Raw genomic sequence first — 14,983 nt, 5'->3', positions numbered from 1 at the left:
GCAATGGAAACACCCACTGATGTTAGCCAGGGGAGGAAACGTCTGTCTGTCTGATCTCAAAAATATCCTCTTAGGAAAGGTCTCCTCCAAGGTAAAGGTTTCCAGTGCATGCTGCAGCTTACTCTGGGGACTTCGGCTCCGTTGACAGTGCTGTATGGCCCCTGGGTTTACAGGGGTGAGGAATTGAAGGGAACAGCTCTGTGCTTAAAATCATATCAGCTTGTTCTTGTTTTCAAGGAGCATAAGAATTGAGATGACAAAATGCCTTGGTCTGTTTCCTAATGCTGAAACACAACAGCTGAGACTGGATAATTTTATAAAGGAAAGAGTTTGGCTTTGGTTCATAGTTCTGGAGGACAGGAGGGTGCTGGCGTCTGCTTGGTTTTTGGTGAGAGCTTTACACTGCGCTGTTCATGGCAGAAAATCAGAAAGGCAGGCAGGCATGTGTGGAAGAAAGGAAAGAGGGGTTGGACCCTAATAATAACTAACCTATTCCCACAAGAAAAACATTGACCCCTGGAGAGGGCGGGCCCCTGGTGTGCCCAGGTCCTCATAAACTCCCCACCAGCTCTCAGTGCTGTTAGGCTGGAGACCAAGCCTCACCACAAGGCTTTGTGAGGACGCACCACATCCAAGTCATACCAGAAGGATGTTGAGGGTCAAGACCAGGTGACTTGGGGTCTAGAACCTTGACATGGGAGGAGGAGGATTACATGGTTCCAAAATGGGAAAATATGAGAGGAAAGCAGATCTTTGTGTATCCGTCAGGTTTCCATCGCTGTAACCCAGTGCCTGAGATGAATCCTTATACATAGGAAAGGTTCGTTTCGACTCACAGTTTGGGAGGTGTCAGTCCATGACCACTGCTCTGTCGGTTGCTTTGGGCCTTTGGCAGCAGGAACATGTGGCAGAGGAGGCCTGCTCCTCGAGGTGTCTGGAAAGTGAAAGAGAAGAGACCTGGACCCCACGGTCCCTTCAGGACACCGCCCAGGACCTGCGTCTCCCACAAGTCCTGTCTCTCAGCCATCTCAACACCTCCCTTAGCACTAACATGCTGGAGTCGAAGCCCCTCAGGGTCATTTCACGTCTGAGCTGTAGGACTTCAGCTCTGGGGTGGTCATTCAGCAGATGGAGGGTCAGTGTCCTCACTGCCAACTGACTCCCTCAGCTCTTGGTGGTTCAGACACGGCAACCGTTGTCCTTCTGCAGCTCAGCGTTTTGGCTGGGCTCAACTGGACATCTGCCTGGGGTCATTCACCCAGTGACCCAGTGGGGGCTGGAGGTCACGTAGGGTCTCACACAGGGGCTTGGAGTCAGGGTCTGGCTCTCGACACAGGGCCTTCCTCTCTGAAGGTACAGAGGTCACCGGGTGGTGTCTGCAGGGACTGGTTCCAGAATCTGGGATCCCAGCTCCACGTGTCCAGCTCTTCATCTACAGTGGCTCAGGATTTGCATGTAGCCTACAGGCCTCTCCCCAGGTGCCTAAGTCATCTCCAGGTCACACACAGCACCTAGCCCACCCTCAGTGCTCACCAGAGCTATGCTGTGCTGTGCTGTCCAGGGAACAAGGACCAGAGAATCTGTCCTGCACCAGTGCAGGTTTCCCAAACACAACTGCCCAGGCTGGCTACACCCCTGGGGGAGCCCATGGCCCTCACGCTGGCTCCTGTCCAGGGCAGTGAGGGAGGTGCAGAGCCTGCTGGGCCAGGCTCGGGATGTCCCCACCCTCGCTGCCATGGCATCCTGCTGCCACACAGGCTCGAAGGCAACCTAGGGTCCAGGGGATGGTCAACTGATAGGACCAGCCAAGGCCAAGGGCCTGCACACAGGACGACTGAAATGTAATTTTTTTTTGGTGTAATCAACCAAAAAGTGAATTGCTAGCTAGATGCTGTGTTCCTGGACCTCTGCTGGGCATGGCAACGCGGGGAGGCCAGGCCAGGCCAGCCCCACAGTCAGGCTTTGACGGTCCACAGAGGCAGCACATGCAGCCCGGGCCACAGACTGGTGTGTGACACTCTGTGACCAAGGTGGAGCTCCTCCAGGGCGTCATGGTGGGACCTGGGAAAGGGAAGGCATCACCACAGGTGTGAGCTCCTGCAGGGGCCTGGGGTGGCCGGTGCCAGGGAGTGTCTGTGCCTGTTTCTTTCTGCTCTTGCCCGGGCTTGTCTCCCGTCCTCCGCTGGCCCAGGGGCCTGGGGTTGGCGCTTCTCCTCTCTGGGTTCCCAGGTGAGGCCTTGGCCTGCTCCCTGGCTGTCTGCAGCAGCCCTCCAGCCTCTCAGGCTACAGGTGCCAGAGTGGACTCCTCTTTCTCAGGGGCCTTCCCTGACCGCCCCCCAGTCTGGACCACAAGGCCCACCCAGTCCTCACCACATTGAGTCAATTGCCCCTTTAGTTTTGTATGAGCTCTGTGATAAGATTAGCACAACACACCCCGAAGCAAGAGCAGCTTCCTGAAGGCCAAACGCTGGCCTGAGCACGTGCAAGGCGGCCATGCCCTGCTCTATTTGCCTAGTGAGTCCCACCCAGCACCTCCCAAGACTCTGCATGAGGCTGATGGGAAATGTAATGAAACAGGAAAGGCGGAAACACGGTCAAGAGCTGAGCCACGCAGGACAGGGAGGGCCGTCCCTGTGGAAAGCAGCCACAGGACACAACACAGATCGGAGGGTCTCCACCCTGGTCATGCAGGGACAGAAGGAGGGGCCAGCAGGCGGAGGGGCAGGAGCGGGGCGGGGTCTGGAAACTTTGAAATGAGCCTCAGAGACATTGGCCTTCAGCAGAGATGACATGGTCCCACTCAGGCAGGAGAGACCTAAACTGTCCCTGGCAAATAAAAGCTAAATCTCCTTTAACTCACAAAACTCTTCAGGACAGGAGGACAGAGCTCTGATGGACTGGGACCGGTGGTTGCTTCTCCAAACTTGCCTCCCTGAGAAATCTGCTTGTTACATGCACACACCTGTCCATATATGTGTAACATGTTTCCAGCTTTCAACTTTCACTTATTAACTTCTAGCTTTGCTTTCAAAATTATAAGTTAGAAATAGGAAAGAAATAGGAAACTATTGTCGGCAGAATCACCCACCCCCCCGCCGCCCTCTGCGCCCCCACAGCTCCCCTGGATCAGGATCCTTTAGGACGCTCCCTCCCGTGTGCTGAGTGGTGGTCCTGCACAGGCCCCTCCTGCTCTCAGGAGCTTCCCCAGAGTCACCAAGCACCCAGCACTGCAGCAGGGCCCTGTGCAGGCGCCCAGCCCCTCCGAATTGCAGCCTAGAGTGCAGTGCCCCCTGTGGGAGCGAATCCTCTTCCCTTGACCTGTGGGAGTGACGGATTCCTCCCAAGGGAATGTGAGCCCAGGGTAAGCCACTTGGCCAGGTGAAGGGGTGGGGGTGACCCCATGCCGTGTGGCACCTGTCTTGGTCTGTTTTCTGTGGCTAATAACACAGTACCAGAGACTGGGTGATTGTAAAGGGAAGAGGTGTGGGGCTCAGGATTCTGGACCAGGGTTTTAGGGCTATATCTGGTGATGGCCTTCTTGCTGGCAGAGTCCCAAGGATGAGCAGGGCATCACGAGGCCGGAGTCAGGGAATGCACCAGAGACCCAGCCGGAAGGGCTCTTAGGGAAGCTAACCCTTAAGACAGCCCTCGTTCCCAAGTGGGTGAGTCCACACAGGGAGGCAGCGCCCAGGTCACTCCAAAGGTCCCACCTCTTAGGAGCTCCTACTGGGGACTGGATTTGTGACCTACTGGTCCCTAGATTCATCATGTGGCTGCCTTTGAAGGGTCATGGTTGGCCCTGAGTGGCTCCACCGTGGGAGCAGGTAGGGAGCTCCGGGCAGCTTCCTTCCCGTCACTGCTTTTACCTCCGTATCTGCATGTTGATTTAACATTTGCAACAAAAGAGTTAGGCGTATTGGCCAAATAATCTTGTTACGTCATGTGCCTGAACCAGTATGAAATGTCAAGTCCCATCGTTGTGTGCAACACAGGCCCATAGATAAAAAACATCCAAAGAGAAAAAAAGAATTAGCTGGTCAAGGTGGGAATCTCAATCTACCTGAGTAACAAGGCTCCGTGATCTCTGCAAGGTTCCCACCCCAGCAAGCAGAGAAGAGCCAGGGCTGACTCCACAGTTCCCAGCTCCCACCCTGGTCAAGGCCATCTGCCTAACCTCTGAACTCTTGTGTTGCAGAGATACCCGCAGCCCCGGGGCCAGAAGAAGAAGAAGGTGGTCAAGTACGGCATGGGCGGCATGATCATCGTCCTGCTCATCTGCATCGTGTGGTTCCCTCTGCTCTTCATGTCTCTGATCAAATCTGTCGCTGGGGTCATCAACCAGCCCCTGGATGTGTCGGTCACAATTACCCTGGGCGGGTATCAGGTAACCTGGGTCTTACCAACCACTGGAGGTCTTACCAACCTTTCAGGAGGACCTAGAGGGGACATCTAGTGACGTTTTGTCAGTCCAGATGTCCCCAGCACTGTGACATATACAAAATAAGGAGCAGCAGTCTGAAAGGATAGCTCTGCTGGGGTTGTGAGCAGGGGAATAATCAGGTGGCAAGGCACTCTCTGCAGCCAGTCTCTGGGGCCGTCATGGCTGAGTCTGGGCCCAGGACACAGGCGGGGCTGGGCAGGAGCAAGCTCTCATCTTTGTTTTCCAGCCCATCTTCACCATGAGCGCCCAACAGAGCCAGCTGAAGGTCATGGACCAGACGAAGTTTGATAAATTTATGAGAGCTTTCTCTAGGGACACCGTAAGTAAATGTGCATGTGTGGGTTCCGCCAAGGCCCTCGTCCTGGGCTGCCCTGCAACGGACCACCTGGCCATGGTCCACAGTAGGGGAGAGGATGGCTTTTCCAGGGTTCCCTGTCGTAAACAGCTGATTCCTGGCCGCTGGCTACTTTGAGAAGCCAAGGAGTTATGTCTAGGCTATTGAACATGAGTGGTTATAAACATAAATTGAATTCAGGACATTTTAATTCAAGCTCCACAGATATTGATTCATTTTTTTAAAAAATTGACATTTTAAATTTGTTGTATATTGATCTTTTGACCAGTAGGTCTACCCTGGGAATCTCTCCTAAGAAAGTAATTCAGAACACGGGGAGTCTACACAGGTGCTTGCTTAAGAATGCATCATCTGCGTTAGTTGAAACTGGAAGCAGTTTGAGAGCTGAGTATGTAGAGGCTCATGGAGGAAGTTAACGGCAGATGTACTAAGTGAACCTGGGTCCACTCCAGTGGCCATGCTGCAAGAGGGGACTCCCACTCTTACTTTATTCATATGTTTTGTAGTCTTAATATTTTTCAGCCAATTTCTTTTGTAATAAAACAATAATCTTTGTAATCCCAGCGGCTTGGGAGGCTGAGGCAGGAGGATTATAAGTTCAAAGCCAGCCTCAGCAACAGCGGGGTGCTAAGCAACTCAGTGAGACCCTGTCTCTAAATAAAATACAAAATAGGACTGGGGAGGTGGCTCAGTGGTCAAATCCGCAGTACCCCCGCAAACAAAAAACACAAAATAATAATCATCACAGAGACTATAAGAGGCATGATGATTTCTCAAGTTTAAACATAAATGAAAACAAGATATAGACTCTTATTTTTCTAAACCAAAAAAGGATAAGAAATATATCCCCTACCACATAAAACAATGACCACGTTCTAGGGACAGAGCTGTGACTGATGTCATTCTTTTCTCTGTATTCCTCACTGCTAATAATACGACAACATGATTCCCATTATCACACTTGGTTTCACAGATCTTGTGTTTAATTAAGAAAGTGGTTAGGCCAACAGATGCTTTATTCTTGTTCAGAATGGTCACCAGCCAAGGCACACTATCAAAAATGACCTTGAGCCCGGCATGGTGGCACACACCTGTGATCCCAACTGCTCAGGAGGCTGAGGCAGGAGGATCCCAAGTTCAAAGCCAGCCTCAGCAACTCAGTGTGATCCTTTCTCTAAATAAAACACAAGGAAAAAAGGGCTGGGGTGTGGCTCAGTGGTTAAGCGCCCCGAGCCTTTGGTACTGGTTCAGTTCCCAGTACCAAAAAAGATGATCTTAAGCAACAAGCAGCTCTCAGGTCAAGGCCAGGATGTCCTGGGGAGATCTTGTTCCTCATGAGAGGAGCACTCCCCCGTCATTGAGGAATCTCTTTCTTAGTGGAGAGAAACGCTGAATTATCTGGTTTTCATTTACTGTTTAATTGGGAAGATCCCAGAGCTGTGTTGTGGTCGGGACACCACCCTGGGCCTGGGCCACGTGCCTGAGAGCCACCCACCCCTGAGGTCAGCAGACACAGAGCATCAGGACTCCCTGGCGTGGGCTTTTGTGAACGTCCCTTTCCCAGGAAGGGTCCCTTCCGCACAGCCAGCTAGAAGGAAAGCGACTGGTTTCTCACACAGCATGGTGCACGTGACCTCTTTGTGCTTGTGCCTTTGTGGTGTACAGGGTGCTATGCAATTTCTGGAAAATTATGAAAAAGAAGACATAACAGTAGCAGAACTGGAAGGAAACTCAAATTCTTTGTGGACCATCAGCCCTCCCAGTAAGCAGAAAATGATAAGCGAACTCAAGGATCTCAGTAGTAGCTTCTCTGTTGTGTTTTCATGGAGTATCCAGAGGTAGTTACTGTGTTTCCATGCATCCTCCCTTCTATCTGGACTTGGGTGGGCTGGGCAGGAGAGGAGCTAGAGGTGGACGGGCGCCTGGCTCTGTGTCCTTCTGTGCCACTGACCGTTCAAGAATGTCTGTGCTTCCCTTTGGTTTTGCTTGTTCTCTCCCTAACATCAGTTTGCCAAGACAGACTGTCAGTGAGTTCTATGAGCCAGAGGCAGGAGGAGGGAGCAAGAAAGAGAGTGATGGCCTCCAAGCTGAGGCAGCCCCGGTGAACTGTCACACTGTCACCGAGGGGCACCCAGTGAACTGTCAGACTGCCATGGAGCCGCCCTTGGTCTTAGCAGTGGAGAAGCCACAGCCCCTGGCAGCGTGGGCAACCCTGTTCCCCCAGCACTGGGAAGACCCTGGCAGGTCTTATCTCCAAGATGGAGCATGCGGGCGGCCAGCCTCCGCAGCCGCTCCTGCCCTTGCACCATGCATACAAGCCACGATTTACATGATGGTTCTGCATCCGGTGCTTTGGGGATGCAGATTTGGAGACCCTGGAGCAGGCCACAGGCTGCCTAGCGGGGTATGTCCAGCGCAGACTGGAGTCAGACCCATGCAGTACAATCACAGGTTTATTTGGGTCCGTGACACCACAATGCTGACAGACAAAGCAGAGGACCTTCTAGAATCCAAAGTGACTTTGCAGGAGAGAAGTTACGAAGGTGGCTGTGCAGGATTTACAGCACTCCTTCTTTAGTCTTACTTTCTCCTTTAAAGTGTCCCCGATTTCTCACCTCCGATTCTGTAGTAATTACCAAAACTTTAATTGCTGGTCTTTGAAGAGCTATGAAAAATAACAACAACAAAAAAAAAATTTAAAAATAAACTTCTGGCTGGGCACAGTGGCTCATGCCTGCCCTCCCAGCAGCTTGGGAGGCAATAGGATCACAAGTTCAAAGCCAGCCTTAGCAACTTAGCGAGGCCCTGACTCTAAATTTAAAAAAGGGCTAGAGATGTGGCTCAGTGGTTAAGTTTTTCTGGGTTCAATTCCTTGTACCAAATAAAATTTACAAATAAACTTCTGACTGAAGCGTTTTGTAAAACGTGGATCTAACTAACACGCAGGACATCTCTTGAGACTCAGACCTGTGTGTCAAGAGGGTCCCTCTCTAAACAGTGACTGTGCCTCCTTCCTGTGACTCTGGCTGTCCCAGGTCTCATGAACTGGGCTGTCTACAAGCTGGAAAGAAGTGAGGTGGACAGAGGGGTTGGGGTGACAGATGGGGACCTAGCAAAAGCTTGATGAGTTGCCTAAACCTGAGAATCAAGTGTGTGTTTAGGTCTCTCCTCCAGACTTCTGAATAATCACGGGCACTGGGCTTTCTTTTTCTTCTTCTTCCACAGAAACATGAGTCTGGGGGCAAAAGCAGAAATAGCAACAGATAAGCTCTCTTTTCCTCTTCAGAACAGCACAAGGAAGAACATAGCCAACATGATCGCTAGCAACGACCCAGAGAGCTCAAAAACCCCAGTGTAAGTGTCTCTGCCTTGTGGGTGGAGAGCTCTACCAGGGGCACGTGGCCACACAGAACATCCTGCAACAAGCTCATGCACACGGGAGGCGGCTCTCTGCTCTGGGAGTACCAGGCAGTTTCTCTTGGGAGGCCCCATTTTGACAGTTTAAAGGGCCTGAATCCCAGCCCTGGGTTCTTTCCACGTGCCCTGGCGTCGTGAGCACTCATGTGAGGGCCTTGTGGAGCAGGCTCCAGGGATACTGTCTGCCCGTGGCCAGTGCTGTCCCTGCCCTGCTAGCCTTCTGCTGAGCCGCAGTGTCTGTCTGCCAGGCCCGAGCGTCACCATGGGTGGGTCTCTCCCTCAGCTACTGGGCCTTGTGCTGGTTCTGGGGCATCTGGGGGTGTGGGAGCTCCAGCAGGCTCTCTGAGGTCCACCTGTCCAGACATGGACATGAGCCCGTGGTCCTGCCATCGCCCTGCCATCACCTCCAGGGATACTGCCTTTGGGAGCCCCACGTGGGGGCGGGGCCAGGACTACACTGAGCTGACCAGGCCTCGGTGGCCGCCTGCTCTAGGGTGCCCACTGTGTGTCCACACATCCTCCAGATTCCCCGTCAGGGAGCCACCTCCAAGTGGCTGAGCGTCTCTGTCTCTCCCCCTCTGCTCACCGGGTCCCGGGGAGCACTGACCTCACCTGCCTACCTGGATGGGTGGGAGGTGGGGCGGAGAAGGCCAGGGGTCAATGAAGCTGCTCCCCCCACGCGAGAACTCCGTTTCAGCCAGGCACCTGCTGAGAGAGAAGGGGCAGAGAGAAGAGCTTGGTCTGCAGCCTGAATTACCCCAGGTAATAAGGGTAATTCTGCTGGCCGAGCATAAGGGCCAGCAGAACGCAGGCCTTGGCAGTGTCCCCAAAGACTCCCTTCCTCAGCCACTGCACTGAGGGCCTCTGAGGTCACCAGGCCCTCTCCCATCGTCTCCCGTGGGACCTGGGACTCTGCATGCCCTGGGTCACAGCCCCAGAGAGGCAGGCGCAGCATAGGGGGCTAGTCACCACTGTCTCCTCGCCCCTCACTCATCCTAAAATTCAAAATCAGAGGAGCACTCAAGGTCAAGATCGTAGGTAAGCTTTGGAAGATGATGGCAGGAAGGAGAGCTCCTGGCTTCAGAATGGAGCCACAGACCTGGGAAAGTGCCGGCAGCCGCTTTCCAGCCTCCAAGTGTCTTGGGCTCTGAGTTCCCAGGAGTGTCCAGGGGACCTGGTGGATGCTCTCAGCTCCAGGGATGATGGAAACCCATAAATCCTGATGCCGATGCATAATATGAATGTATAAAGACTTCATTGTTGTTTGTCGACACAAGGTCAAAAACAGCAAAAATCAATTATATATGCCAATTAATTACAGGTGGGTGGAGCAGCTAAAACTCAGTTGTGCCTTTTTTCCTTTTCTTGATGCCCAGGACCATAGAAAGGATCTACCCATACTATGTGAAAGCACCCAGTGATTCGAACTCAAAACCTATAAAGCAGCTTTTGTCTGGTAAGAATGAGAGGTGGCTCCAGAACTTTGCATTTGACTCTTATTTAGCTTTATCAGTTGCCTATTGAGCCTTCATGAAGCTACTTTCCAGCAGTCCTTCCCTGTGTGGTAAGAACCACAGAACCTTGTCCACTCTGGCTGGCCAGGGAATCATTTGTGCACCTAGAAGCCACACCCTTCATTGCCCTTGTTGAAGATACAAATCCTCTTTGGCTTACGTCCATGTTTAGTGAGTTACTGGCCAGCCTGCACATTCTTTTCCAGAAGCACCCAGATCTTTTACAAGCTTCTCTCGGACACCGTTAGGTAGGTCAGTCCCTCCCATCGGGGACAGTAAGGAGTCCTCCACTGACCCACGGCTAGTGAGCACCAGGAGCACTCCAGGGCCTGGGGTCCAGTGTAACGCCCTGTGGAACCTGTCATTAGGCGACCTTCACACACCACGTGACACGTCAGTCACTGCAGACACATGTTTCTGACAGTGTGCACGTGGCCCAGGTGTGTGGCAGGTTGCACGCCCAGGTTGGTTAGGGCCACTGGACGATCACTGCAGTGAGAAATCAGGACGTCTCCTGATGCTGAATGGTGAGTGACTGACTGCATTTCAATAATGAAGACTCGCTTGACTTAATTACCTACAGCAGATCAACCTGGTGGAGGTGCACAGTGTACATGTTCGCTGTCACCACTGTGTCACTCACTGTGCGCCAGGCGGGGTGCTGGGTGCTGAGGCCAGGCTCATGCTGCTAGTAGTTAGCCAGAAGGCAAAGCTGACGTGAGCAGTTAGAATCCCACATGGAGGGCCCTGGTGAGGCACCAGTGAGGCCCAGGGAACAGCTGGACTCTGCCTCCAGGTGCGAGTCTGTGTGCAGCAGACCCCCCACCCCCCACTGACTTCCAGGGCGGATCTAGGCCGCAGGGGTGTGCCCAAAGCTTCCTCCAGCTCCTGGGGTGTGCCTTGTATTTCACAAGGCCCCTTCTTGGCCCCGCCCTGGCCCCTGGGCTCAAGAAACATGTGTCCTCTCTATTTTTCCAGGTCGGCCCCTTCCTGTGCCCATGTCCCTGCCCACCTCCCTTTCTGCCCTTCAGCATGGTTGAGCCCCCTCTTATTTACCTTTCCGCCCCCTAACGCTGGCTTCTCTGCCTGTGAGTGAGTAATGTCAGCACAGGAATACTTGGCATAGGTTTACCGTCATCACCAGTTACACGTGAGGAAACAGAGGATCAGAGAAGCCATGCAGCCAGCTTGTGGTAGAACTAGACCCAGACCTGGAACCTGTTTCCCCAGTAACTGTCTCTGAACTTCAGAACCAATATCATTCCTGTTCCTGAGTGTTCTGAGTGGTTCACCATCTTCTTTGATAAGGACGTTGGCTCTTCTAGTGTCCTGCCATTGCTGACTCTTCTTCCTTCATCCATCTGTCCATCCATCTGTCTGTCCTTTCCTCCATCCACCTGTCCATCCACCCATCCATCCATCCTCCCATCCATCCATCTATTCATCCATCCATCTTCCCATCCATCCATCCATCCATTCACCCATCCACCCATCTATCCATCCATCTGTCCATTCTTCCTCCATCTGTCCATCCACCCATCCATCCATTCTTCCATCCTTCCATCCATCCATCCATCCTCCCATCCACCCATCCATCCATCCATCTGTCTGTCCATTCCTCCATCCCCCTGTCCATCTACCCATCCATCCATCCATCTATCCATCCACCCATCCATCTCCCCACCCACCTATCTACCCATCCACCCAGCCAGCCAGCCAGCCAGCCAACATTGCCTGCCACATGTGTCCTGGACTCCTGTGATCTAGAAACTCTGTGAAATCATGCAGTTGCGGTTCCCACCCTCACAGAGTGCACAGCTCACCACCCTGTCCCTCAGTGGAGCCGCCATTGTGCTGGGCAGCAGTGGGATCTTTTTAGGGAGATCTGTGCAGTGTGGCTCCCAGCTCCTTGCCGGCTCTGTCTTTTACTGCTCTTTCGCATCCACCGTCTGCCCAGCGGAAGCAGTCACTGACCATGTGTTAGGGGTTTCAAAACTCTGCAGAGCTGGTGCCATTCGTCCTTTCTCCCCACCTCTCTCGACCCAGTGAGGTCTTACTGAGCAAAACTCAGCCCAAAGTCATCTACTGGAGGAAGTGCCCACGGATCGTACTAACCAGCAGCAGTCTCCCCAGCAGACAGACCTGGCAATGCTGGACCTATGGTGGTTGCCCCAGGACCGTAAATTGTGCCTGCACATTGTCTTTACCCATAAGATGAAGAACAATTCTATATGCAGTTTTGCAGCCCTAACTTCCTGGGGCAGTCAGTACATGCTGGTGATGTGAATGAGTCACCAGTTCCAGCACAGCCGGTATCTAGGCCTCTAAGTGTCCCCTCAGCCATTTGGGGCGGTCAGCACCCTGCTTAGGCAGTGGATCCCCCATTTCCCTGTGCTTGGGCCGCCACACACACAGCCATGACTGGCCTCTCTAGCTGAGAAAGAGAACCTACTCCTTTCTGCTCACATTGTCAAGTGTCCCTAGGTCCCCATCCTGGAGCCACAGGCTGCCCAGAGGGCCCCGGTTTTGCCATCTGAGAACTGTTGGTGTATCAAATCTTAAAACTCTCACCTTGACTTTATTTTGTTTTCCTTCCCTTACAGAAAACAATTTCATGAACATCACCATCATTCTGTCCAGAGACAATTCAACTAACTCCAACAGCGAGTGGTGGGTTCTCAACCTGACAGGAAATAGAATCTATGATCAGGAGTCACAAGCTCTGGAGTTGGTGGTCTTCAATGACAAAGTCAGTCCCCCCAGCCTGGGCTTCCTGGCTGGCTACGGGTAAGGGTCCCTTTCCCAAAGAGCCGTCATAAGAGCCTAACTCCTAGCCCATGGGGTCCAGGGCGCCACGCCTGTTCTCTTCTGAGAACTCTCCAGCTGCGGGGCGGCTGTATTAGAAGACGGACATGCTGGCCCTTTATTTAAAATGGAGGGAACCTGAGGCCCAGAGATCAGAGTGCCCGGTGTGACTCCCGTGGCCATGGCATGTGGCACCTTTTCTCTGTACCTTCCTATTGTGGCACACTTTGATGCTGTTTAGCATTTGAGTTTGGGATCGTGCATAGGGTTCCCACTTTTCTGCTTTGGTTGCCTCCAGCTTTTGGTAAAACATCCCAGTTTTAAACAGATTTGAACCATCTTGTTATTTTCTCATGGTTAAATCCCAAGGAGGCTCATCCCCTGCAATTCAGCAAAATGTGTGCCATTTCCCAATGAGCCTCACAGGAGATGATTTCCCACCTGGACCTTAAACAAACAGGATCTCTGAGAAAGAAATGGTGAAGTGAGAGGAGCTAGTTTCAAAAAAGGACATGAAGCTCAACTGCATTTCTACCAACTTTATCATGTTCCACCAGATCCATCTCGTCACGTGTCTGCTGACCACCGCTGCCTGCTGACGTGGCTGCTCCTCACGGGGTTGCTTTTCTTTTTCAGGATCATGGGACTGTATGCCTCAGTCGTCCTCGTGATTGGGAAGTTTGTCCGGGAGTTCTTCAGTGGGATCTCCCACTCCATCATGTTTGAAGAGCTTCCGAATGTGGATCGAATCTTGAAGTTGTGTACGGATATTTTTTTAGTCCGAGAGACAGGGGAACTGGAACTAGAAGAAGATCTCTATGCCAAATTAATATTCCTGTACCGCTCTCCAGAAACGATGATCAAGTGGACAAGGGAAAAAACAAACTGAGACCGTAGGACCCAGACTGCGGGTAATGTGAACCTTTGGATTTTTAAAAAAAGCACAATACTCTCCTAAGAGCTAAGTGTTTCTCGTTCCAGGAAGTGGCTTCTCTTCTGATGGGCGGCCCAAGGGGCTGACTTCCTCCTGCCGCCGGGCCACCTTGCCAGCGAGGCGCTGCTAAAGAGGTCATCTGCAGTCCCCTCTCTGAGGTCAGGGCTGCGATTTGGCTGTGGTCAGCAACATCTTGCGTTCTGATGGACCATGTGAAGAATCTCCCAGGTCCCTCCCCTCAGAGAAAGGCCAGTGCCTGTACTGTGCCCAGGCTGTACCTGCACTGCAGGGTGCTGCGTGCCCCTTGGGCTCATGTGGCTGGGCAGCGGCTGCAGGGGACTGGGCAAGCCTCAGCACTGCAGCTGGGCAGGAGAAACAGGAGGCAGAAGGCCCAGCCTCGTTCCCAGGGGGCAGGGAGGGGAACCCAGGGCCCCAAGAACACGGAAGGGTAAGCCCCATTCTAAGCAAAAAGATCCCATTAGCCATACTCTTACTGCCTTATCTAACTGAAGACTGAAAAGAAATCTTCCCTTGGAACACCAGTGACGTCTCAGGAAAACAAAGCAGCAAAACAAGCCACGGGCACCTGCTCTGCCGAGTCCAGCAGAGCCCTCTGCAGTGTGGCATGCACGAGCCTGAGGGTCCCTGCCCCACCGCACAGCAGGCCAGCCCAGTGGGTGTGCAGCACCCTGACTTCTGACTCCGCCACGCCTGAGGTCACCACGGTTCCTGGTTCCTCCGCCCCCAGCACGCTTCTCCCATTTCAGTAATTCGAGCAACCGTTTTCCAGTATGTGACTTTTTCCTTCCTGTTTTTCAGGCATATCAAAGAGTTTACATATTCCAATTCACATTTTTACATCTGAGACGGGTTTTTTAAGTTCATAATTATGAAAGAAATATGTATATTAAGCTTGGGGAAATTAAAATGGCCTTTTCTTAAATTATCATCCTTGGTGATACATCCTCTCCACAGAGTAACAATGTAGCATGAAAAGCTATGACTGAGTGTAGTCTGCATTCCATACTAAAACACAGTTTCTGAGAAAAACCATTGAATGGGTAGAATATGTCAAAAAACATGATCCTGTGTAGTTTGGGTTCAGGGCTGACTTAAAATAAAGCACATCTTGCAAAGTCATCTAAAGATACTTTTTATTTGTCTTTTTTGCATGAAATAGTGGTTATTTTCAAGAATATACAAAGATTTTTTTAAAAAACTGAGATAAGAAACTGCTTCTCCTAAGTTTGGTTTGGTTTTTCATGCCTGTGCTCTATGTGCATGAAACAGGAACACGTGCTAGCAGTAATTTGCACAGAGGAAACTATGAAATTGGATGTGAAGCTTTAAAATAATAGCAGATTTCATGTGCTGCCCACCATTTTCTAGAGGATTGACATCTCTCTGTCAAGCTGTGAGTGCCGGCAGCTTCTTCCCAGTGGAGGTACACAGCTTCGATCATTCTGATATTAAATGCAACCCACTAGGTGGAAGTCGGTTACATTCTCATTGCCCGA

The 14,983-nt window shown here is 52.0% G+C and overlaps 1 protein-coding gene across 6 annotated transcripts in view; it reads left to right on the top strand.

The window, feature by feature from the left end:
- Piezo2 (piezo type mechanosensitive ion channel component 2) overlaps positions 1–14,606 on the top strand; it is a 359,603-nt gene extending 344,997 nt beyond the window's left edge. For all 6 annotated transcript variants that reach the window (XM_058571847.1, XM_046421440.1, XM_046421436.1 and 3 more), the window contains 7 exons: positions 4,196–4,384; positions 4,668–4,760; positions 6,462–6,634; positions 8,022–8,150; positions 9,590–9,669; positions 12,331–12,514; positions 13,169–14,606. In XM_058571847.1, coding sequence (XP_058427830.1) covers positions 4,196–4,384; positions 4,668–4,760; positions 6,462–6,634; positions 8,022–8,150; positions 9,590–9,669; positions 12,331–12,514; positions 13,169–13,421 — 1,101 coding nt within the window. In that variant the 3' untranslated portion in view covers positions 13,422–14,606. The remainder of the gene's footprint in view (positions 1–4,195; positions 4,385–4,667; positions 4,761–6,461; positions 6,635–8,021; positions 8,151–9,589; positions 9,670–12,330; positions 12,515–13,168) is intronic.
- The last annotated feature ends 377 nt before the right edge of the window (positions 14,607–14,983 follow it).

The sequence above is a fragment of the Marmota monax genome, unplaced genomic scaffold, assembly GCF_021218885.2.
Source record: "Marmota monax isolate L192 unplaced genomic scaffold, Marmota_monax_Labrador192_F-V1.1 WCK01_AAM20220418_F8-fsc00254, whole genome shotgun sequence".
NCBI classification, from domain to species: Eukaryota; Metazoa; Chordata; class Mammalia; order Rodentia; family Sciuridae; genus Marmota; species Marmota monax.
This window is presented reverse-complemented; position numbering and strand designations above follow the sequence as displayed.